Source organism: Lissotriton helveticus, chromosome 3_1 (genome assembly GCF_964261635.1).
Source record: "Lissotriton helveticus chromosome 3_1, aLisHel1.1, whole genome shotgun sequence".
Taxonomy (NCBI): Eukaryota; Metazoa; Chordata; class Amphibia; order Caudata; family Salamandridae; genus Lissotriton; species Lissotriton helveticus.
This window is the reverse complement of record NC_136061.1, coordinates 1,827,614,202-1,827,639,519: the sequence shown is the minus strand read 5'-3', so window position 1 is coordinate 1,827,639,519 and position 25,318 is coordinate 1,827,614,202. Positions and strand designations below refer to the sequence as shown.

At 45.1% G+C, this 25,318-nt stretch overlaps 1 protein-coding gene across 1 annotated transcript in view; it reads right to left on the bottom strand.

Moving 5' to 3' along the window:
* The window catches only part of IFITM10 (interferon induced transmembrane protein 10), a 217,991-nt gene extending 208,197 nt beyond the window's left edge, over positions 1–9,794 (bottom strand). Inside the window, exon 1 of the mRNA XM_078684034.1 lies at positions 9,700–9,794. Within this exon, the coding sequence (XP_078540160.1) occupies positions 9,700–9,794 (95 nt within the window). The remainder of the gene's footprint in view (positions 1–9,699) is intronic.
* Positions 9,795–25,318: the final 15,524 nt, after the last annotated feature.

The following is a 25,318-nucleotide window of genomic DNA, read 5'->3' as shown; positions in this document are numbered from 1 at the left end:
TATTGTCAAGGTTGACACTAGCTGGGTAAAAAAGCTTTTCATACCAGGATAATGCAGCTTAGAGAGGCGGAGGTACTAGCCAAAACCTCAGTGGAGGAGTAAGGGCCTCTGAAGACCTCTCCAATATGGAGCCATATCAGTCTTGGGTGGAAGCCACCTGGGACAGAGTCAAATTACCAGATTCAGATTTAGTATCATAAAATGGAATTTGGGCTTTCTTGTGGGCTAGTTCAACCCTAATAAGGTTTTAATCTGTCCTGGTGATGAGTCTTCGCCCCAGAGTTTGCTTTGTTTTACTTTTTTCTGTAAGTTCTATTTGGTATTCTCCAAAAGGTTTTTAATTCCTTTAATCTGAGCTTGTGGTATTAGAAGACGTGCCAAGGCCTTTCTTTACCTGCAAGGGTTAAACTTCCCTACACTTTGCATCTCCATCTGTTCTTTTTTAAAGGGTGCTATTGCCAGGAGAAAACAAATGTTGTTTTTACAGCCTGGTCCTGCTAGTTTGAGCTGATCATATGATGATTGTGGGGCATTGAGCCCTATGACAGGATGCACACACTTTGCTTGAGTGGGACTTTGATTGTGTTTTGACTAATTATTTTATCTGTTGTTTTTTAACTTAATTAATTGAGATGATCACGAGATGTGTTTTTAATAATGCTTTTTATTTTTGTAATGTGCTTTTATGGCTGTATCTCACTGTCGAAATAAAGCATTATCTGATCCGATCTGACTGGCTGAATCTGTGTGTGAGTGGCAGTCTGCATGGCTGTATGGGTGTATGAAGGCCTGCATGGGTGAATACATGAATGTGTGAGTGGCTGTACAGGTGAGGGAGTGGCTGTGTGAGTGGCTGTATTGGTGAGTGAATGGGTGTGTGAGTGGCTGTATGAGTGAGTGAGTGTCTGCATGAATGGCTGTATGGGTGGGCAAGTGTCTGTGTGAGTGGCTCTTTGGGTGGGTGAGTGACTGTGTGAGTGGCTCTAAGGGTGGGGGATTTGGTGTGTGAGTGAGTGGCTGTATGGATGACTGAGTGGCTGAGTAAATGGCTCTATGAGTGAGTGACTGGGTGTGTAAGCCGGTGTATGCATGAGTGAGTGGCTGTTTACGTGGGTGTATGGGTGAGTGAGGGGGTGTGTGTGAGGCAGTGCCCCCTGCAGTCATTTCTATTAAAGCCCTGGGTAGATAGTGGTCGCCGGGTCTACTATAAGCCTAGGGAGGTGGGCCCCATGTGCCACCCCCTTTTCCAGTCCCCACAGCCTCCAGGACCTAGCACACCCAGGGGTCAAATAAAGGAAAAACACAGGAGACTAAGTTTTTTTATGTAAAAAAAAATTGCACTGTTTTTAAAAATCATGCTTTTTCACTGTGATGGAGTCTCGGGAAGACCCCTGTACCACGGCCAGGGGCTTAGGGTGTCTCTATCCTGGCCCCTTTTCTTTTTCTAATTTTTTTTATGGAACCCGGCTTCAAGTCAAATCCCAAGATGGCTGCCAATACTTCCTATTTGAAGTGCTTGCAGCCAAACAAATTTTAGTAGTATCTATGAGTTCACTGCAAGGAGTCGCCTCACCAGATATCTACATTTTTAAAACTTAAATATCTCTGAAACTACTGCACAGATTTACGCCAAATCACAAAAAGCAGGCTTTCTGGACCAGCATCTAGCTTCTTGCAAAATTTGGTGTAATTCCGTTCAGCGGTTCGGGTTGTAGTTGTGTTCCAAAAATAAAAAATCCCTATAGACATAACATGAGAAAAACGTTTTTTGCTCCCGCCCCTTTTTTATAGGCCCATGCTTGATGGATCACCCTGAAACTTTTAACTCAAAATCTGAACCAAAAAGGGAAACAAGTGGCACCAAAGTTATTGGCAAAACAAAAAACACTTTTCCTATGGAAACTTTGGTCCTAACTTATATATACTGGTTGCCAGTAGGTAGTTATAGTTCATACCTAGTTTCCATACTAAAAGTGTCATTTGTTTGGCCAATAACTTTCGTGTCATTTGACATATCGTCCCAAATGTTTCAAAACTAGCTTGCTGCTCACTTCTTCTGCTGACGTGAAGGTTGTGTGGTGATTTGTGAAGTGAGGGCTGAGACAAAGGGGGAGGTTCAATGGCTTAGGAATTGCCCACGAGGCAATTTATGGCCAAGCACCAGTGTATATAAAAGAACGCCTAGAGAAATATGTTCCGGGCCGGACACTGCGATCATCTGAGGCCTGCCGTTTAGCTCTCCCCAAATATATCGATAAATCTAAAGGGGGTAGAGCATTCTCTGTCCTGCTTCCACAAATTTGGAATAACCTACCTGAGTACCTCCGCAGGGAACCGGTTCTCCTCACTTTTAGGAAACAACTTAAAACGCTCCTATTTAGAGAGGCGCTAGCCACAGTATAATTTCTGGTTTTCTGCTTGTGTTTCCAGCTGTCGTCAGTGACTTTGGTCACTTTCTCTATAAGCGCTTAGAGACCTGAAGGTGGTTTTGCGCTATATAAAATACATATAACAAAACATTATGTGATGACTTAAGATAAATGTGCCTAATTCATGAATACACCGGCATGGCACTATCAACAACACCTTGTTTTACAATAAAATAATGTTCACTTGCACAGAGGAAATTGCATGGATAGATTTCACACATTCAGGATAGAATTAATTACTGAAAGTTGATAGTGAATATACAAGATAATTCACAGTGGCAGTATTCCACTTCCCGCTCCTTTTTTATTGATTTAGGAGAACTGCTACACGAATCCTTCCTTTTCTTTGTTTTGTCTCGTTTCCTTCTAGAAATTCTACTGGAACACAGGATATACAGGTGAGCGCATTAGGCCTAATTTTAGCATGAAAAACGTGCTGAGCAGAGAGCAGGGATACCCATGAGTAGATATTCCCGCCCTGAAGAAGGCCCCAGACCTGTGAGGGCTCACGTTGAGGGCTGAAACATGTTGGCACTATAAAGATGGTACACTTGAACCAATTGAATTAAAAAATAAACCCCATTAGACAGGATTGTATCCTATACTCCAGGTAACCTAAGAATAAACGCATGTTTGGGTATACCTGTAGGTATTTTTAACATCAACCATCTGGTTCCCTGCATGACCAGTTAATATTTTATATAAGAACTCCCATAACAACATTGGTTGAGTCGCCCAGGTAGTACTATCTTACCTGGGTGTGGAAAGATGCCTATGATGAAGCACGTCACGATAAGTGAGTGAGGCGCCTTCTCCAATATCTTTGGATATTCCATCATCCAAAGTTGTCTTTAGGAAGGATTGGTTTATCTTGGACTTTGTGGACACATTCCTTCATCCCACCCCCACCTCCTCCCCCCGTTGTTGACAGTCTGTATGTATATCCGTATGGGATAGAAACAGACAACAGCAGTTGCCTTTTGTGATAAGAGTAGTCAAAGGGCTACCTACCGTTACGGTGCCTACACCCTCTAAGTGACTACTTTCTGTGGCAAGAGACACTATGCAAACCATGATCGGTTTTTTCTCCATCATCTCAAGATGGTGGATGTTCAGGAGAGGGGTTTACATCACCTGCCACAACTTAGGGGTTGTGATGGCTGAGTGTGGACACTCCTTCTCATCTAACTAATTTCTCCACCTGCCCTCCCGCCAAATGTGGAGCAGGAGAGGGGAGCTGGCCTACCCCACTATCTGAGAAAGTCTAGGCAGAACTTCAAAGGCAGCAACGCCTTTCAAGCTTCCTACTGTGGAAGGCTATTCCGGCCTGGATGAGGTGTGAAGCACCTCCACCCAGAGCAAGCAGTGTTTCCAGCCTCTGAGAGTGCAGGCTCTCACCCCATGAGGTCAGAAACATGTTTGGTAGTGGCATGTTGGCTATGACTAGTCGGAGACCACACCAGTGCTTGGCAAGTTTTCAGGGGACTGTCTAAAGGGTCTCCTGTAGGCATTTATTAATAAATCCCACACTTTCATCAATGAGGATTTATTAAGACAACATTTTGGTCCCAAACATCTTAGGCTACAATGAAGCCATCATGGAGCTTTGAAACTCGTAATGTCAAATATCCAGCCCATGTACTCTTTATGGCTTCCATGTGCACTTAAAGTATCCAAGGATGGCTCAGATATTGCAGGGTCATATCTGCTCATGCAGATAGGACACCCATGGGTTATAGTGACCCTGCTTTAGGAAAGTAAGGCCTGCAGTAGGGGTGACTTACCTATAACTCATGCAGTGTGTAAGGGAATGGTACACAGAGCTGTGTGCTGAGTCAACACTTTGGTTTTCTCTGCACCAAGACACGCAGCCTGCAGTGGCAGTTTGCATGGCCTTGGTGAGGGGTCTCTAGGGTGGCACAGTTTGTGCTGCAGCCCCAGTGGATCCTCTTTAGTACCCATGCCCTAGGTACCAGTAGTACCTTTTAATAGGGAATTACATCTGTGGATGACGTTGTGCCAATCATGGTACAGTTTTGGGAAAAAGATCTCTCACTGAGAACCTGGTTAACAGAGACTCAGTACACTTACAGTTCGAAATCACATCAGGCATCAAACAAAAATGGGGGTAAACAATATCAAAAAGATGCACTTTCCTACACTAACCATACTCAAATTAAACTGACTATACTAGTAAACTGGCACCCTTTAGTGCAAATTATCCAAGTAGTAAAAACGTATAAGCAAATGAAAAATATCCTTGTTGAAGAAAACTGGCTGAACCATAACTACACTGTGGCAACCACCACTGTGTGATATATATTAATATATGTTTCAACATTTTGGCTCTAGTATGGGGAGAAACAGGTGTCTAATTTTCTGGTTTTGACAAGGAGACTTTGCAAAATTATTCGCAAGGATGGATTGGAGAAGAATTAAAACAATACATCAGGAATAAAACATTAATTGTCTTACACAAACATTTCTTGCAATCTGTACATAACATTACTCGTTTTCACCTTCATTCCTACCACCCCATATTCAGCAGCTGATTCTATATACTCCCTCCTCTCTCACTCCACACACATACTTGTCCGCATTTCATTATGTGTAAATGTTTCCCTCTTATTGTTCTATACGACAAAACATGCTGTGTACTTGCTTTCTCATTCTGTATACTTAACTCACCTTTCGGTATGCATACACACCCATCTATCATTCGATACTCTTAAGCAATCTCTCAATCTTTACACCTTGCCCATCTTGTATGCTGTTCATGGCCCCCATCTCTCATTCTGAACATCTTCCTTCTCTTCTGTTGTTCTGTATACTCTCCATCTATCATGCTGTCAAGTTCACCTATCTCTCGTTCTGTACACTTGCCTTTCCTGGTGCTGTACGTCTCACTTATCTCTTACTCTTTACACATTCGTTCCCACAGCTGTACAACTCACTGATCTCTTCTTCTGTATGCCTTCCTAGTTTAATTCTGCACACATTATCTATCTCTCATTCGGTATGCCAACCTTGTCTCATTCAACTATCTCTCATTATGTACACCTTCCTTGTCTTACTCTGTACACCTTAACCTTCTCTCATTATGTGCACCTTTCTTGTCTCAATCTGTACACCCTATCCATCTCTCATTATGTACACCCATATTCCTCGTCTCATTCTGTACACCTTAATCATCTCTCATTCTGTACACCATCCTTGTCTCATTCTGGACACCTTAATCATCTCTCATTCTGTACACCATCCTTGTCTCATTTTGTACACCTTGACCATCTCTCATTATGTACAGCTTCCTCATCTCATTCTGTACACCTTAACCATCTCTCATTATGTACACATTCCTCGTCTCATTCTGTACACCTTAACCATCTCTCAATATTTACACCTTCCTCATCTCATTCTGTACACCGTCATCATCTATCATTATGTACACCTTCTTTGTCTCATTCTGTACACCTTAGCCATCTCTCATTGTGTGCACCTTCCTTGTCCCATTCTGTACACCTTAACCATCTCTCATTATGTTCACTGTCCTTATCTTACTCTGTACACGTTAATCTTCTCTCATATTATGTTCACCTTCCTTGTCTCATTCTGTACACCTTAACCATCTCTTATTATGTACACCTTACTCATCTCATTCTACGCACCTTAACCATCTCTCATTATGTAACCCTTCTTTGTCTCATTTTGTACACCTTAACCATCTCTCATTATGTGCACCTTCCTTGTCTCCTTATGTACACCTTAACCATCTCTCATTATGTTCACCTTCCTTATCTTACTCTGTACACTTTAATCTTCTCTCATTATGTTCACCTTCCTTGTCTCATTCTGTACACCTTATCCATCTCTTATTATGCACACCTACCTTGCCTCATTCTGTACACCTTAACCATCTCTTATTAAGTACACTTTCCTTGTCTCATTCTGTGCACCTTAACCATCTCTCATTATGTACACCTTATTCGTCTCATTTTGTGCACCTTAACCATCTCTCATTATGTACACCCACCTTCCTCATCTCATTCTGTACACCTTCCTCATCTCATTCTTCACACCTTAACCATCTCTCAATATGTACACCTTCCTTGTCTCATTCTGTACACCTTAATCATCTCTCATTATGTACACCTTCCTTGTGTCATTCTGCACACCTTATCCATCTCTCATTATGTCACCTTCCTTGTCTCATTCTGTACACCTTAATCATCTCTTAATATGTACACCTTCCTTGTCTCATTCTGTACACCTTAATAATCTCTCATTATGTACACCTTCCTTGTGTCATTCTGCACACCTTATCCATCTCTCATTATGTCATCTTCCTTGTCTCATTCTGTACACCCTAATCATCTCTCATTATGTGCACCTTCCTTGTCTCATTCTGTACACCTTAACCATCTCTCATTATGTACATCTTCCTCGACTCATTCTGTACACCTTAACCATCGCTCATTATGTACACCTTCTTCGTCTCATTCTGTACACCTTAACCATCTCTCAATATGTACACCTTCCTCATCTCATTCTGTATGTACAACTTAACGATCTCTCATTATGTACACCTTCTCGTCTCATTCTGTACACCTTAACTATCTCTCATTATGTTTACCTTCCTCGTCTCCTTCTGTACACCTCAACCATCTCTCACTATGTACACCTTCCTTGTCTCATTCTTTACACCTTATACATCCCTCATTATGTTCATCTTCCTTGTCTCGTTCTCTACACCTCAACCATCTCTCACTATGTACACCTTCCTTGTCTCATTCTTTACACCTTATCCATCCCTCATTATGTTCATCTTCCTTGTCTCCTTCTGTACACCTTAACCATCTCTCACTGTCTTTACCTTCCTTGTCTTACGCTGTACACTATAATCATCTCTCATTCTGTACACCTTCCTTGTCTCATTCTGTACACCTTATCCATACCTCATTATGTACACATTTCTTGTCTCATTCTGTACACCTTAACCATCTCTCACTATGTTTACCTTCCTTGTCTTACTCTGTACACTTTAATCATCTCTCATTCTATACACCTTCCTTGTCTCATTCTTTACACCTTATCCATCTCTCATTATGTTCACCTTCCTTGTCTCGTTCTGTACACCTTGTCCATATCTCATTGTGTACACCTTTCTTGTCTCATTCTGAATACCTTAACCATCTTTCACTGTGTTTACCTTCCTTGTCTTACTCTGTATAATTTAATCATCTCTCATTCTGTACACCTTCCTTGTCTCATTCTGTACACCTTATCCATATTTCATTACGTACACCTTACTTGTCTCATTCTGTACACCTTAACCATCTCTCACTATGTACACCTTCCTTGTCTCATTCTGTACACCTTATCCATCTCTCATTATGTCACCTTCCTTGTCTCGTTCTGTACACCTTAACCATCTCTCATTATGTCGCCTTCCTTGTCTCATTCTGTACACCTTATCCATCTCTCATTATGTACACCTTCCTTGTCTCATTCTGTACACCTTATCCATCTCTCATTATGTCGCCTTCCTTGTCTCGTTCTGTACACCTTATCCATCTCTCATTATGTCGCCTTCCTTGTCTCATTCTGTACACCTTATCCATCTCTCATTATGTACACCTTCCTTGTCTCATTCTGTACACCTTATCCATCTCTCATTATGTACACCTTCCTTGTCTCATTCTGTACACCTTATCCATCTCTCATTATGTCGCCTTCCTTGTCTCGTTCTGTACACCTTATCCATCTCTCATTATGTCACCTTCCTTTGTCTCGTTCTGTACACCTTAACCATCTCTCATTATGTCGCCTTCCTTGTCTCATTCTGTACACCTTATCCATCTCTCATTATGTACACCTTCCTTGTCTCATTCTGTACACCTTATCCATCTCTCATTATGTCGCCTTCCTTGTCTCGTTCTGTACACCTTATCCATCTCTCACTATGTACACCTTCCTTGTCTCATTCTGTACACCTTAACCATCTCTCACTATGTACACCTTCCTTGTCTCATTCTGTACACCTTATCCATATTTCATTATGCACACCTTTGTCTCATTCTGTACACCTTAACCATCTCTCACTGTCTTTGCCTTCCTTGTCTTACACTGTACACTATAATCATCTCACACTCTGTAACTCATCCATTTTGTCAAACACCCTGTCCTTGTTTTGCCTTCCCTCCTACTGGACATCTCATCCCTCTCTCCCTCAACAACTCGCCCCTTCAATCTATATACCCCTCCATCATCGGAGTCACCACGTCACTTTCGTTTTCTTTGGTATGTATTTCACTTTTATTCTGAGCACCTAGTGCGTCTGTGATTCTGCACAGCCCTACCATGAACCCGTGCCCCTGGCATTCCTTGGAATTCAATCCTCCAGTCCTGCACCCTTCTCTCGGCTTCAGTCCTGCTGTCCCGTCTCTCATCTCATTCTGTTCACCCTTCCCTTTGCCATGCTGTACCCCAACGTTTACGTACGGTTGTGCACCCCTCCCCCCTCTCATTTGGTACGTGCCCACAGTTCCTAATCTGTTCCCCCTTTTCTAGGTCTGTTCCCCCCTCCATCCTCTACACTAATCTCCTTTATTATTGTCTAATGTAATTTATAAAGAAGATGCTGTTTATATATTTTGTGAATGATCTCCATTTTGATTAAAAAAAAGAACTACTACTACAGACTGCAGCCATGTACATCTGTATCTCACCCAGCCCTACGCCACCCCCTCCTCTGCAAACACATCCTCCTCGCTTTGTACTTCAACCTTCACCGCTTCTGCACTTTCCTTTTCTGCCGCACTCTGCACTTCCCCTTCACGCTGTCTTGCTCCCAACAGCACTTACCCTCACTCCAACACCCCCATCCATTCCTCTCAACTCCCTCCTTCCTCGACAGTCCCCCTCCCGTATCTCAGCTCGGGACTCCCACGCTTTCTAACCCCTCGGGCCCACTGCGGCCCCCACCCAGCACCGGTGCTTAGGGCCCCCGGTCCTCCGCAGCCAGCTCGCCTCTCGGCGCCGCCTCGGTTGTATTATATACATGTCACCTCTCTGTGCCCCCAGAGACGCGGCTGCAGCAGCACTGCAGATCCCCCCACGCCTCACCCCGGGCCAGCCTGGCGTGGGGCTGTCCCTGCCCCAGCCCTACCCGTGGCTGGCAGGGGCAGCAGTCCGTGCCTCCAGGGCAGCCTGGCGTTGAAAACATGCTCTCTAGTAACACCCCCGCCTCCTCGCCCCGTCCCGCCGCAGTTACCTGTCAGCGTGCTTCCCCGTCCATGGAAGGCAGGAGGGGGTGGGGAAGGAGGTGGATTTCCTCTCGGTGTAGCCCCCCAGGGCCTGTCTGAGCATCTGTGGCCCGGGGTATGTCGGTCCGGAGACTGGGGAGCGACCGAGGAGCGAGGGCTGCAGTGCTGCGGCGGCGGCGGCCGGTCAGAGCAGCCAGGGGTGACGGGCCAGAGAGAGAGGGGGGAGGAAAGAGAGAGAGAGAGAGAGGATGAAAGAGAGAGAGAGACAGAGAGAGAGAGAGAGAGGAGGGAAAAGAGAGAGAGAGAGGGGAGGAAGAAAGAGAGAGGGGGAAAGAGAGAGAGAGAGAGGATGAAAGAGAGAGAGAGACAGAGAGAGGAGGAAAGAGAGAGAGGAGGAAGAAAGAGAGAGAGGGGGAAAGAGAGAGCGAGGAGGAAAGGGAGAGAGAGGGGGAAAGAGAGAGGAGGAAAGATAGAGAGAAATGGGGAAAGAGAGAGCGGAGTAAAGAGAGAGGAGGGGTGAAGTGAATGAATGAATGAGAGATAGCGAATGCAGTCTAGAGGAGCAGAGACAAACGGGAGAGAGAGCTCGAAAAGAGGCAAGTGAGGACGGGGCAAGCCAAAAGAGGGAAATAGAGTGACAGTGGATATGAGCGGGAGCATAAGAGAAGTGAGAGTTGAGAGGAAGGGGAGAGAGAGGAGGCGGAACAGTCGCACCCGCGAGCGACACCTCTGAACATGGACACGGCGCAGCCTCTCGGAGACCGTGTTCACCCCCCGAACAGTGCCAGTACCAAGGCTGCCCAGGGGAGGAGGGGTGCAGAGGAGGAAATGGGCTGGGAGAGAGGGGAGGGGGAGAGAGAGCGGCACAACAGTAGGCGAATGCAGAAAGGCAAAGGGAGATAACCCTCTCCCGAGACAGGACATGTAGTAAAACCTGCCTCTGCAGGTTCAATGCACAAATGGCAAAATATGCTCCGCGGTGCAGAACGTGTGCATGTAAAGTATTGCACAGATGTGCTTCCACACTACATAAAAGCATGGAGCCCCCTGGGAAAAGTCTGATTAAAAGACAAAGCCTATGAAAAGAGCCCCAGCAAAGATGCATGAGCTCGGAAACATTCTAGACACATGGTTGATCAGTGCTATCACGCTGGAGAACAGGACGAACTACAAAACATACTTGGATCTCCGGGATGGAATTAAAGTCCAAAATTTAATCTCCTCCATCTTTTTGCTTGAATTTATTTTTTACATCGGATGTCCATATTTTAACACAGGTAGAATTATTATAAAATACAGAATTCGGTACACTAAATTTCATTCCGGCTTATAGGTAACCTCATATACTGATCTTCACACCAATCTGTTTCATCCACCAAAGAAAAGTCAGACTGCTAGCGCTTTGCGCTATCCCCTGCTTACAATAATCCCTTGCAAAAGACACACAATTGATGGACGTAATGCAGAACAAATCAAAACATTCACCCACAGTCAAGAGATCTGGGTTAAATCCATCATTCTTTTGCTCACCATGCCACCCCAGTTTAGACCGGGCCATATGCAAATAATCCCTTGATGCCTTCTGGTGACCGATTTGAGCACAATTTAGATCACATACTCTTCAAAATGAAGCTGCGATGCCGAAATTATTGAGCCTTTCTGAGACTAGGAGGTAGACGAGTTCAATGTTTTACTGATACCCCTACACGCAGCAATATATATGACCTCACCTCCTCCAACCCTTCCTACCCATGCCACTAACCAACCATGAATTGGGCCAAAAGTTCTATACAACTGCAGGGTGCCTCCACAGCAAGTGGAATACAGAAATTCCTTTTCTCTTACTTACTTCATTTACAGATTCCGACCTCCATCTTTGCAATGGTAGAGTTCTGGCCACAAGCATTGAAATATACATTTGTTTTAGACACCTTGAGGTCGCTCTTAATGGAGGGTCATTTCCGAATAGCACCAGAGAGGAGCTAGGAGCAACTTGTATTGGCAATTTCTGAGGTAACGGGTTTTTAGGAACCCGCTTGGTGCCAGGGGATAACACCCGAAGACCTCTGAGTTCTCCCCGTTCCGGACCACAGAAACACGGAGTCTTCTAGTCTAGTCAGAGATCGAGTTTTATTGATAGCTACCAAGTAACAGGTGTCCTAGAAGCACGACAAACACGGGTCATGTGTTCTCAGGAGACTGTTCGTTTTTACAGAACCAGCCTTCTCCTTATATACAGAAATAATAGCTTCAAGCAAGAATTCTTGAGTTTATGATATGGCTATACACATATTTCTACAATAATACGAAAGAGCGAAGTCATGTAGGTAAGCCCGTATTTTAGATGTCCAATGTGTGATAGATTACTGAGCCAAGCCCGGAACTCCCATCAGATATCGATGAAACCCCAATAAAGGAAGGCACCTCCTAGTCATAAAACTGGTCATAAACAGGGAACAGGACAGGTGTGTGTTTGTAGAAAACATGCTTTGTATGTAGTGAATGGTTTGAGGAATGTTATGTATCGATGCTATCGTATTTGGTCACTGGGCGAGGGGCTGCCCAGACAGGTTTGGCTAAAGGCGATGGAGTCAGTTGGGACAGGTCAGGGGGAAGTCAGGGAAGGAGGACGTGTCCTTTTAGATCAAGCTCGACCTTTAATTGACTTATCATGAGGGCAAGACATAAGATGGATGCCGTTCACAAAATGGAGTCTAAGGGGTTGGGACGGAAACTATGATTTGGGGGTGTTGGCGACCCTCGATTATGATGCAAATGCATGGGAATGATGCCCTAATCATTATCGCTTCGCTGACACCAAATTCGTCATGGTATGTTGATATTTTGTGACACGGGTATTGGACCTCGATATCGGGATGACAACAGGGTTCAAATTTTCAGTACCACAGGCCCTCCTTTTGCCCTTGTGTAAGGCAATGATTCATCTTAATCGGAGTCCAAATCCGTATGAAGGAATTCGTGGAGATGCTGCTGTAACATCATTCTGTTGCTCAGTTCGTCTCTTGACACAGGCTTCCGTACACATGACGTAGCACAGAGGCCACAGAGTGCAGGAGCGCACTGTATACACAGGCAGAACATAAACAGAAGTGCTAAGATCATCCCAATGAAGATCAGTGTTTTCCATCCCCATGTAGCGATCAGTTCCCAGAACCACCCTAGTAAGGACCAATCCCCTTTTTCCACGTGGAGGGAATCAGATATTTTGTGTAGTTTAGAGATGGCTTGGTACACTGTTGGTGCGTTATCAGGGATGAAAATGCAACAACTAGATTGGATCACTCTACACACACCACCACGATCGGCGAGTATGATATCTAGGGCAACTCGGTTCTGAAGTGTCATAAGTCGATCCGACTGAAGTTCGGCGTCAAATTTCCAAGGGCTCCGGCCGTTGTAGTCACGGCGGATTCAACTATCCTCGATAACTGGCGAATATTCCTGCCGTTTACCATAGGCCCCCAAAATGGCAGAAAACCCTTTGCGAAGTCAGTGAATTCCTGACCCGCGGTGTCGTCTTTACTCACGACACCTCTAGCTGTCCTTGTCCGATGGTAATCTGCTCTGGCCGTGTAAGTGGGAGGCAGCAGAAATGCGATAAAGCATGTACCGGAGAAGTCAGGAGGCAACCATGTATATGCTTGGTCGTGGCAGACGAAATACGTGCCTTTGGCTGCTAATAGTATAGGGGAAGTTCGGGAAGCGAACACATATGTTTCCGCGCATATACTCTTCCCTAATTGAGCTTTGGGATCCCTGCCGATACCCTGTAAACATAAGTGACCTCGGTTGGGTACTATCCAAACTGGGCGGGATTTCTTTGCTGTCTGGCTCTTACTCAGGTAGACCCCATATTTGGTTACGTTCCAACGAGTGTACGGAGTGAATTCATCTTTGGGAATTGTAAGATAGGTGTCGAACTCTCTACTCATATTTCTTATCCCTGCTATTAGTGCCTTGTTACTGGAATCACTTTCAGTAGAACGTGTCGGGTATGGTTCTAGGGCGAATAGGAACATTGTCTGGAAAGCCCACAGAGAACCATAGTAACTGAAAGGCAGGATAAAGTATGGGATACCCTTATCCGTCGTGTGTGGCATGAGTCCACATATCCAACAGTTCGATGTGTTCATGATGGACTGGTGTTGGTGTAGGAGTTGAATAAATGAGTTATTTACAAATTCGAGTCTTCGGGCAGACTCGTGTTCAGGTAGAGGGTGAAAGTAGTGTGGAGAAATAGTAGGAGGAGATGGTGGCTGGGTGTCATTCGAAAAGGTAACTTTAAACACAAATAGAGTATAACCAGTAAGAAACACAACTATGCTACATAACATTAAAACACATATTATCAGGAATCTTCTTTTGGACAGTATCGTGCATAACTGTTTTTCAAAGTTCGTGAGTCTGATAGGTCTCTCTACCCTAGGAAACTCCATCCTCTAGTTGCTGCCCGCGGCGGTAGATTGATTCTGCCAGGGAGCGCGCTCTGCTCAGTCCGGGGTAACTCCCGTGGACCAACCAGAACCGTGGACCTAAAACTTCCCAGTTGCACTCCCCAGACTTCAACCGCGACCCTAGCAGCAGAACCGGATGGCGGTTCGAAAATCAAAAATGAGCAAGTTTCCTGAGAGCGAGAGAGAGCTGAAAAATCAAAAATAGTTCTTGGGGGAAGGGAAATCACATTCGTTTGTGTTTTTTTTTTTATTAGTCTCTTTGTCTTGACCTTAGATTATACTGTTCTTTCCCAGGTATGGTGTGGTCTTCAAACAATGTCTCAGGTTCGGTAGTGTCCAACTGCATAGACGGTGGCACAAATCCTTGTAGAATACGATCACTCTCCTTTTCGGTACCAGTTTCTTTTGACCGTGCATCGCTGAAAGGGATGAAGCGAGGTATGGATTCTGTCTCGGAGTCGGCAATTCCTTCGTTGACCCACCGGTCGTATGGAAGGGGCAGAGGGACCCGTTTGCAGTGGGTCCCGTGCACCCAGTTCTTTTTGCCGTCCACCCGAACCGCTGATCTCCTCGGCTGTCCGTTGTTGGTGCGCTGGAAATTTCGCACCAACACCCACGTTCCGGGTGTGATGGAGTGACCTGGATCGTCAGAGGCTGGTGGAGAGGAACTGTGAACCTATTGGTGTAAAACACGCAATTTAGTTGTCAATTCGCACAAATAGTCAAGCAGTACGGGGTGCTCTATTTCGCTAAGTTTCTTTGGTCTTGGCACGCCCCAGACGTTGGCTGGGCGGCCAAACACTATTTCGTGAGGGCTAAGTCCTAATCTGGAATGGGCAGTCATCCTAGTTGACAAGAGTGCTAGGGGCAAGGCGTCAGGCCATTTAAGACCTGTACTGGCTTGGATCTTGGCTAATTTGAGCTTTAAAGTGCCGTTGTAGCACTCTACCAATCCAGCTGATTGGGGGTGATTCGCGGAGTGGAATTTTTGCTGTATGCCTAAACATTCACACACTCTCTTCATCACGCGTCCTACGAATTCACTTCCATTATCACTCCAGACAATTCTAGGCATGCCAAACCTCGGGAAGAACTCTTTGACAAGGGCTTTGGCGGTTGACAAGGCAGTATTGTCTTTAAGGGGGTACGCTTCCACCCACCTGGAGAAAGCGCAAACAACAACGAGCACATACTTCAGATTGTTGCATCTCTTCATGTGAATGAAATCGAGCTGCAAAACCTCGAACGGATACGTTGGAGGCGCAAAATGACCAGCTGGAGTTGGGCTTCCCTTACCGGGATTGTACTTCAAACACACCATACAGTTTCTGACCACATTCTCTGCATATTTCGGGATGTTGCTATTTTGCCATACTGGGTCCAATACTTTACAGATTCCTCTCGAACTGATGTGTGCAAATCCGTGAGCCATTGTTACTACTGCAAGTACATAGGCGTTAGGCAATAACCATCGCTGGTGTTCTGACAATTCGACCCAACAACCATTCGTATCTAATCTACCCTTACTTTCTCTCCATTCATTCACCTCTTTTTCAGATGCCTCGGCTTGTATAGATTTCACGCTTTCAATGGTGTCCTCACACATTCTTACATCAATAATCCATCTAGCAGGACCTACAACATACATCCGACTCATTGTGTTCCTTGCAGTCTCTTTCGCAACCTCGTGTGCAAATGCATTCCCGCGGCCAACATCATCCTGAATCTTTTTGTGTGCACTACATTTTATAATGGCAACTTGTAGTGGCAAGGTCAGTGACTGGAGGAGCTCATTAACTAGCTGACCATGTTGTATCTTTGCACCATGTGACGTAAGAAACCCACGTTCACGCCACAATCTCCCAAAACTGTGAGCCACACCAAAAGCGTATTGGCTGTCAGTGTACACATTCACTCGTTTACCCTTCGCTAACACACATGCTCTGGTAAGCGCAATTAGTTCTGCAGCTTGTGCAGAATTATGGGAAATGCGCGCAGTTTCTATAATGGTGTGTAATGTCGTTACGGCATATGCTGCAGTCGTATCACCATTCGGCAGCTTGAAACATGAACCATCAACCCATAAAGTATCATTGCATTCAGGAAGGGGAGTGTCCTGTAAGTCTACTCTCCCTTTTGTCTCTTCTTCTGTCCTAAAGCAGCAGTCATGTTTATCAATCTCGTCTGTTCCTGTCGGAATGGGTAATAACGTTGCGGGATTCAGTGTATCGCACCTCTTTATGTGAATGTGACTTGCTAGCAACGTAAGTTCGTAACTGGATAGTCGAGCGCTAGTAAGGTGTTGTGTCTTCGTCCTGTTTAGTAAAATGTCTACTGCATGCGGAACCATAACGATCAGAGTATTATTCATGACTAATCCAGCGGATTGTCGAATGCAGACAGCTGCTGCGGCGGTAGCCCTCAGACAACTTGGTAGGGCTTTAGCCACAGGGTCTAGAGTTGCTGAAAAATACGCGCATGGGCGCTGTCTGTCCCCAAAATGTTGTGTTAAAACTGATAATGCACAACCTTCCTTCTCGTGGACATATAATGTAAAAGGCTTACTGTAGTTGGGGTTTCCCAACACAGGAGCCGAACATAATGCATCACGCAACTTGTGAAAACTCGTCTGGCAATCTTCAGACCAAGGCATAGGATTTGGCGTGTCTTTACAGAGTAGTGCCAGCAAGGGTTTAGCTAGTAGTGAGAAATTCGGTATCCATTGTCTACAGTACGATGTAATGCCCAAGAAGGCTCGAACCTCTCTCTGTGTCCTTGGGGCACTTAGTTCTGCGATTGCCTGTATTCTTTCTGGTGTCAGTCTCCTTCCCTCCTTCGACAAGATGTGACCTAAGTAGGTTACTTCTTGTCGGCAAAATTGTAGTTTGGAAAGAGAGACTTTGTGCTTCATGTCACATAAGTGATGCAATAATGATAACGTAGCTTTCTTGCAAATCTCTTCAGTGTCTGCAGCGATCAGTAGATCGTCTACATACTGAATCAGAGTTGAACCATTTGGTAGAACAATCGTGTCTAGTTGTGTTTTCAGGGCCTGACTGAATATTGATGGACTTTCGCAGTAGCCTTGAGGAGCGCACTTGAAGCGGAAACTTCGTCCTCCTAAATTAAATCCGAAAATATCTCTACTCTCCTCAGCAATCGGGATACTGAAGAAAGCGTTCTTCAGGTCAATCACCGAAAACCAATTTGCTATAGCTGGAACCATCGTCAATAAAGCAGTAATGTCGGGGACAACTGGAAACTGTGGGATAACTATCTTGTTTACTTCTCTGAGGTCGATCACGAACCTATACACAGGGGGTTGTGAAGGATCAGTACGATTTAAGACGGGCAAAACTGGACTGTTACAAACATTTCCTGTTGTTTCTTCGATGACGTCTTTATCAATCAGGTCATAAACAATCGTCAATAACGCCTTTTCACATTCGCTAGATATTTTGTATTGGGGAATACGTGGCAACCTAACGTTGGCTTTCAATGTTATGACATATGGTGCTATCTCCAAACGACCTACATCATTAGAACCATTAGCCCAGAGTACATCAGGAAAACTCGATAATTCAGTTGCAATGTTTTCTTTCGACACATACATTGGGGAAATGACTTTCTTACCGAAAGTAAGTTGTACTCCTAATGGTGAACAGTACAAAGTCGCATATAACCTTTTTAGCAAATCCAATCCTAACAGATTTTCACCACAACCTGTTGTAAGAATGAGGGGTGCCTCTAATTCGCATGGGCCAATAGAAAGAGATACAGGACTGGAGATCGGGTTTCTAACAGGGGCGCCAGAGAAACCTACTGAGACATTCATTTCGCCAGACAAAGGTGCGCCAGGAAGTTTCGAGTGCATGATAGAACTTTTTGTAGCACCAGTATCCAGCAAAAATGGCTCTGACACTCCTGAGGCTATTACCTCGACATAAGGTCCATTCTGATCTACTGGAACTGAAACAACTCCCTCTCTTTGTCCATGGCTGTCCTAGCAATCGTTACCCTCGTATTCATGTTCGGTGTAATAGTCGTCAGCATAGTACTGAGCTGACCTGGTCGACGCATTATTCTGTTGGTCGAAGCTGTTCATCGAATTCTGAGGCGTAAAAGAAGTTGTATTCTGTGTGGAATTTCCACGGCCCCTACCTCTAGGGGCATGTTGAACACCTCTTGCCCTTACACCCGAAGCACCGCTCAAACGTCGCGCAAGAGCCGGACAATTACTTTTAAAGTGACCCTCTTCCTTGCAATATGCACATTGATTAGGGCCATAAGCAATACGCTGGTGGGAAAACTCGTTTCCTTGCGCGTTTCTCGAATACTGATGTTGTGGTTGATAACTGGGCTGACTAGCCGTACGAGGCGGATAAGCTTGCTGGAGAAGAACTTTAGTTTTTAAATCCTTTGTCTTTCTATCTACTTTATCTAGCTCGTCTTTGCGCCTATTTTCATAGTACTGGGCTGTAGCTAAAATTTGAGCTGATGTAGAGACAGCCCAAGCACTCTCTGAGTCTTTCAATTTATTACATAGTTCAGGAATTAAATTATGCACGAACTTGTCTACAAACAATCTTTGGCCACCCTCGGTAGCCATATCTTGACCACTATGATCTGTGAAAGTCTCCTCGAATCTTGTGAAAAAGTCAGACACATTCTCATCTTTCTTCTGCTTGCATGCAGATAACTTGTCCCAGTTCACGCGTACTTCAGGCATTATTGTTTTCATGTATGCAATAATTCTACCGGGAAGTTCAGCTATTAACGGCTCAGGTTTAGAACCACCAATTTGTTTGGCGTCTATAGCGGCAATGTTCGTCCATGAGTCGCCTAGTTCTTGGGCATGGTTCGTATGACGTATTTTGCTCCATAGAGGATGCGGGACAACGTTCCCAAACAGCATATCTATGTCCGCTAAATTCATTATACATGAGCTTGCAGTTTGCGATAATTCCTTGTAATACCCAGTCGGGTTTTTACGAGGATCAGGCAATGTCTGCTTGAGCGCTAAGACATCGGATCTTTTCCAGGGGACATGTACCCATACACGCTGGAAATGAGGCAGAATCGGTGGATTCGCATTCGCATCACCTTCCCTCCAAACCGGAGGAACCTCTCTCATGGGGTACTGTCTCGCTCGTTTCCTATCTGATACGTCGTCTTCGTACAATGATCTAGAGACGTTTCCTTTACTCCTATAAGATAGTAATAACTCTATCGCTTTCTCAACATCTCTGCCTGTAATCATGCCTTCGTGGAACTTAAAGCGCGTACGCCATAGTTCGTCCATTGTGTATTTGGGATCATTTGTCTCCAAATCTTCGCCCAGATATACACACATTTCTTCGAATACGTATCTCTGAGTGGGTGCATTCCATTGACGGAAAACTTCCTTAACAGACTGAACATCATATCTAACAGTATCCGTAATCCATTTACGGGCTAGTTCATTTAGCACTTCTCTTTCCTCGTAATCAGGCAGTTGACTACGTAACTGTCTATCTTCTGTTTTAGGGGTCGTCTTAGGCGACCCAAAGAAAGGTGAAAGCAGACCAGTGACGGTACCTGTCACTCTTTGTCTAATGGAAGGGGAAGCTTGCGGAGGAGCAAGTGCAGTGGAAAAGATAGGCTGAGGCAAAGAAGAAGTAGAGGCAATAGTAGAGGAGATTGAAGTAGTAGCAGACGCAGTATCATAGACAACAGCTGGAGCTGTAGGCAAAGTCGTGGAAGTAGATGGAGTAGGTAGCATAGATGGCGGCCCTTGAGAAGGCTGCGCCGGAGAAGTAGGAACCAGCTGAACAGTAGCTGGCGTGTGTGCAAAAGCTGTGTTTCGTGCGCCGGGGCGAGGTATAGAAAAACGCTTCGGCGTTGTAGTAGCGTCTAACGCATAAGGTGGAGGTGAGCTTAATAAGTGGGACATTAATGGATCTTTCTCGGATCCTTCCTCTTGACCTTGTCCCTTATTTGGTAACATCGGGTAGCATTTATCTACTGCTAGTTTCTTGCTCCTAAGTATTTGTTCGCTTTCTTGCTCTTCCTCGTTATCCCTGTATGCAATGGCAGCTTGCACCATCGACATACCTCTTTTATTCTTTTTCGCTAACTTTATTTCTTTCTGTTTGGCTTCTTTGCACCATAAGCGAAAAGAGTCAAACATCGCCGGCCGGGCTTTTCTCTTAAATAATTTGACCTCTAGGTTATCTAATATTTCTGAGTCGAAACTACCGTATTGGGGCCATTTTAAAACACCATCCTTGCGGGTGTATTTTATCCACACTTCATTATAAGTGATAGGGCCTACGCCGTGCTTTACGTAGAGCTCATATGTTGGAGTTCCAATCGGAGGAACCGGACAGGAATCCTCTAATCGGGAGTCCTTACTATAACCAAGACAAAACAAGTTTCCAAGTCTGCTAAAACCAGGCATCTTTGCTCACTAGTCTAGCTTCAAACTTCAAAGGATTATCTGTTACGATATTTCTCGTGAATACACAAGTCCTTCGGCTTTGGGGCTTGCAAGTACCAAATCAAGGCGTATCTCAAGGATACCAAAAATTAAGGACAAACTAAGGACTGGGAGACGCTCCACTTATACTTAACTGAAGTATTTGAAGATCGGTGACGTCGCTAGAAGACTCGTCTATCGTTTCGCTCTACCAAGGATCACTGGGTCCAAAACAAGGCGATAGTCAGGGCAGCAGTCCTTCTTAGCCGTCGGGACGCGGGGAACCTCGCAGCAAAGACCTTCGGAACCACGTCGACATACAGGGGTCGCTGAAGTGGCTGGCCGTCCTCCGGAATTTTCACACGAAGCTCCTCACGAACATCTGGCTTGGACCGTCGCCGCTTGATACCGCCCCGAGTTGGGCGCCAACTGAGGTAACGGGTTTTTAGGAACCCGCTTGGTGCCAGGGGATAACACCCGAAGACCTCTGAGTTCTCCCTGTTCCGGACCACAGAAACACGGAGTCTTCTAGTCGAGTCAGAGATCGAGTTTTATTGATAGCTACCAAGTAACAGGTGTCCTAGAAGCACGACAAACACGGGTCATGTGTTCTCAGGAGACTGTTCGTTTTTACAGAACCAGCCTTCTCCTTATATACAGAAATAATAGCTTCAAGCAAGAATTCTTGAGTTTATGATATGGCTATACACATATTTCTACAATAATACGAAAGAGCGAAGTCATGTAGGTAAGCCCGTATTTTAGATGTCCAATGTGTGATAGATTACTCAGCCAAGCCCGGAACTCCCATCAGATATCGATGAAACCCCAATAAAGAAAGGCACCTCCTAGTCATAAAACTGGTCATAAACAGGGAACAGGACAGGTGTGTGTTTGTAGAAAACATGGTTTGTATGTAGTGAATGGTTTGAGGAATGTTATGTATCGATGCTATCGTATTTGGTCACTGGGCGAGGGGCTGCCCAGACAGGTTTGGCTAAAGGCGATGGAGTCAGTTGGGACAGGTCAGGGGGAAGTCAGGGAAGGAGGACGTGTCCTTTTAGATCAAGCTCGACCTTTAATTGACTTATCATGAGGGCAAGACATAAGATGGATGCCGTTCACAAAATGGAGTCTAAGGGGTTGGGACGGAAACTATGATTTGGGGGTGTTGGCGACCCTCGATTATGATGCAAATGCATGGGAATTATGCCCTAATCATTATCGGTTCGCTGACACCAAATTCGTCATGGTATGTTGATATTTTGTGACACGGGTATTGGACCTCGATATCGGGATGACAACAGGGTTCAAATTTTCAGTACCACATTTCGGCCCAAGATACTGAAAGATTGGATTCCTGAAACCCCATAGAGCAACGCAGACGCAGTACAACATTATGTGGGACCAATTTGCTACTTCTATTGATTTGCATCTAAAACACTGGCCCGACAGTCCTGGATTAATCTTGTGCAGGAATTGTGGAGTTCAGTAAATTAACCACTTAGCGAAGAACTGCATTCTCCTACAGTTAGCACCTCTCAGCCCGAGATGTTGAATTTATTTATCTTAACACACTTCTCTAGACAACATAAGTCCTTCATCGTTCTCCGATTTATTTGAAGCTTTTTGGAAAATATCAACTCCTTTCGAGCAAGATATTTTTTTCAATTGTCGGGCCGCTTCGGAACTGGATTTACCATTAAATTGGCAGCCAGGTTTTAACTCCTGACTAGCATATTTACCTCAGTTTTTTTTTTAAAACAAATTTTTATTAACTTTTTTGCTTGACAGCATACATCATATCAATAGCACGTTATAACAACAGTGCTGCAACCTTAAGTAAATGAATAAAGAAAAAGGAAAGGAACCATGTGCACATTATGCAGCATAATAATTGTCGGTATCCTTACTCACCCATTGCCCCCAACTCGTTTTCCCTCCCCCACCCTTCAGTCCTGTATCTCAATACAATCTCCTCTTAGGGAATTTCAACTCTGCACCAGAGCACACCCAATCACTATATCTATAATCCAACTAGTCTGTCATGCACAGGTAAATCTGCATATTAATGAGTCCTTTCAATAATGTAGTTCAAATTCCCATAGTTGTCAATCAAAGGAAGGGATCAGGTTACACTCTTCAATCAGATCTGTATGTTTTTTATTGTCCAATCAGATAATTGTTGATACAACAGCAGCCGACGCGCGTTTCGCCCAGAGGGCTTTTTCAAGGCTTCGGGATATGAGCTGAATCGGAGAATTCGTACGTTCTCCTGTATTGTCCAAGTGATATTTAAATCTTGTGATGTTAAGAATCCAATGATGAGAATTGATAACTTTTGGGTGATATCAATATAATCACTCTCTATATTTCCCAAAGTACAGGTAATAGTCCTCTTTTTCATTCACAAATGTTTATTCGTCGTGTGTTTTTCAGCATCATTCTTTTATATTATCCCAGTGCCCGATCCTGATACATCATGCAGCCATGGGAAAACGTCTTCAATAATCTCCAGATCCCCTTCGATGTATGTCCGTCTACCGCATTGGCACAAGTAAGTAGATGTGCGGATTGATTTGGGCAAATCCTCTTAGGGAATCTTAATCCACAGCTTCCAGTATGCATTGACACTGTCATAGCAAGATCATCCCTGAAATGCAATACAGTACTGTCTATTACTTTACCAACACATCATATTCCTGTCGTTGTAAGCGGTGTGCCCGTGGGACCAACTCTGGGAGCCCACAATCCTCTTTGCGAGCTATTATGTGGTTCCACGTCATCCACTTCCTGCAACTTGAAAGCTTCCAACATTACATCCCACACAATGCTATCGGGGTTTTCTGTAGTCCCCTGAGCTCCTCCCGTCGCTGTTCCGCGCTTTCAGCGCTACCCCACCTGACCATTTCACTATGCCATGTATGTGTGGGGGGTGGCTTCTTAGACTTCCATCGCAAAGTGATGGCCCGTATCGCGAGGAGTAATGACAGGTTTATAAACCTATATTGCACCTTGTGTTTTGAGGGGGACCTATGGAGACCCAATAGGCATTCCTCCATGGTGTTGGTTACGTCTCTTTGTGTGGCGGCAGTTACGTGTCGTCTGACCGAGTCCCAAAACCTCCCTAAGTGTGGGCAGGACCACACCATGTGAGCTAAATCGGCTCCCTCCATAACATCTAGGGCATTGGTGTTGCGTTTGCGGGAACATTTTGTCTAATCTATGAGGGGTAAAATAGGCCCTATACAATATCATGGTTTGAATAAATATGAATTTACATTTCTTGTAATTTTCCTGGGGTGTGCTATAATTTTCTCCCATTCCTTATCATTGAGAATCCACCCTATATCTTCCGCCCATGCGGTGCGCAGCGTGGTGATGGCTATCCCCCCATGGGCCTGGATCCCAACGTATAACCATTTTATCAAGTGCCTGCCCCTTCCCATGTAGTATAGCATTTTAACCAGGTCATTTGTGGCAGCTCCTGTCGTTGTGGGGCCCAATGTGTCTTGACATAGTGTGTTACAGCTGCATGTAAAATGTACATATAGTCGGGTACTCCTGTTTCCCTAACAAAGTTATCATAGTCCAATAACTGTCCCTCATGAAACAGGTCTGATACTGTGGTAACTCCTGCGTCGGTCCATGGGGCAATAGCGCGCTTTGTGATCCGCCCCGCCGCTAGTGGAATACCCAGTAAGCGGATGTTGACGGCATAAGCTGGATGTGTAAGCGTGTAATGGAGGGCTGCCTTCCAGCATTGCAGCGCTATGCGCAACAGGGCAGGCAGTCGCAGCGGGAGTTTTCAACGCGGCAGTAGGAGTGCGTGTAGGCCGCCTCCTGCAACATCTCGGTCAGTGTATCCTATTTCTTGAAGGTTACGTCCAGCCGGACAGCCATTGCAGTTGGTAAGCGTAAATGTACAGGAATTTATATAGCGCAAATCACCAAGCGGTTTCTAGGCGCTTGCTTAGGGAACCCGTCCTGGTATTCCCCTGTGAGATAACCCCGGCAGGGTATCCGCAAGGTGAAAGCCAGGCATCCCGCCGCGAGGGGCCGTTGTGGAGATTAAGCAAGCTATTGCCCAGAGTCGCAGAGTGTGAACCCGTGAATCGAGTAGGCACCGGAGCGAGAATTGTCGAGTCCATGGACATTTTAGGACTCAAGACCCCGCCGAGCCGGGAATTGAACCCTGGTCCCGGGCTGACCTCTGCTTCCAGGTCTGCCTCCTCTAACCGTGAGCCACACTTCTCCACTGTCCCCTGAGGTCTGGCACTCCGAGGCCACCTTTATCCATGCTCAGTTGAAGCTTTTGGAGGCTTATCCTACGCCTGCCAGATCCCCATATGAGGTCCACCAACATGGTGTTTGAGAGTTTAAAAGGACAGTTTGGGATCAACACCGGTAAGTTCGTAAAATAATAAATCAGTCGCGGAAGGACCACCATTTTGGTAATAGCCACCCTACCCATTACTGACATAGGCAAGGTGGTCCAGAAGGCAATGCTAGAGCGTAGGGCTCTGATTGCTCTATGTAAGTTGCCCTCCAGCAGGTCAGTGGACTTCCGATAGACATGTATGCCCAAATATTTAAAGGTGCATGGGGCAACCGTTAGTGTCATGGGCCCGAATGAAAGTTCCATGGGTAGCGACTGTTCACGAAAGAAAAAAGCATGAGATTTCGTTGGGTGAA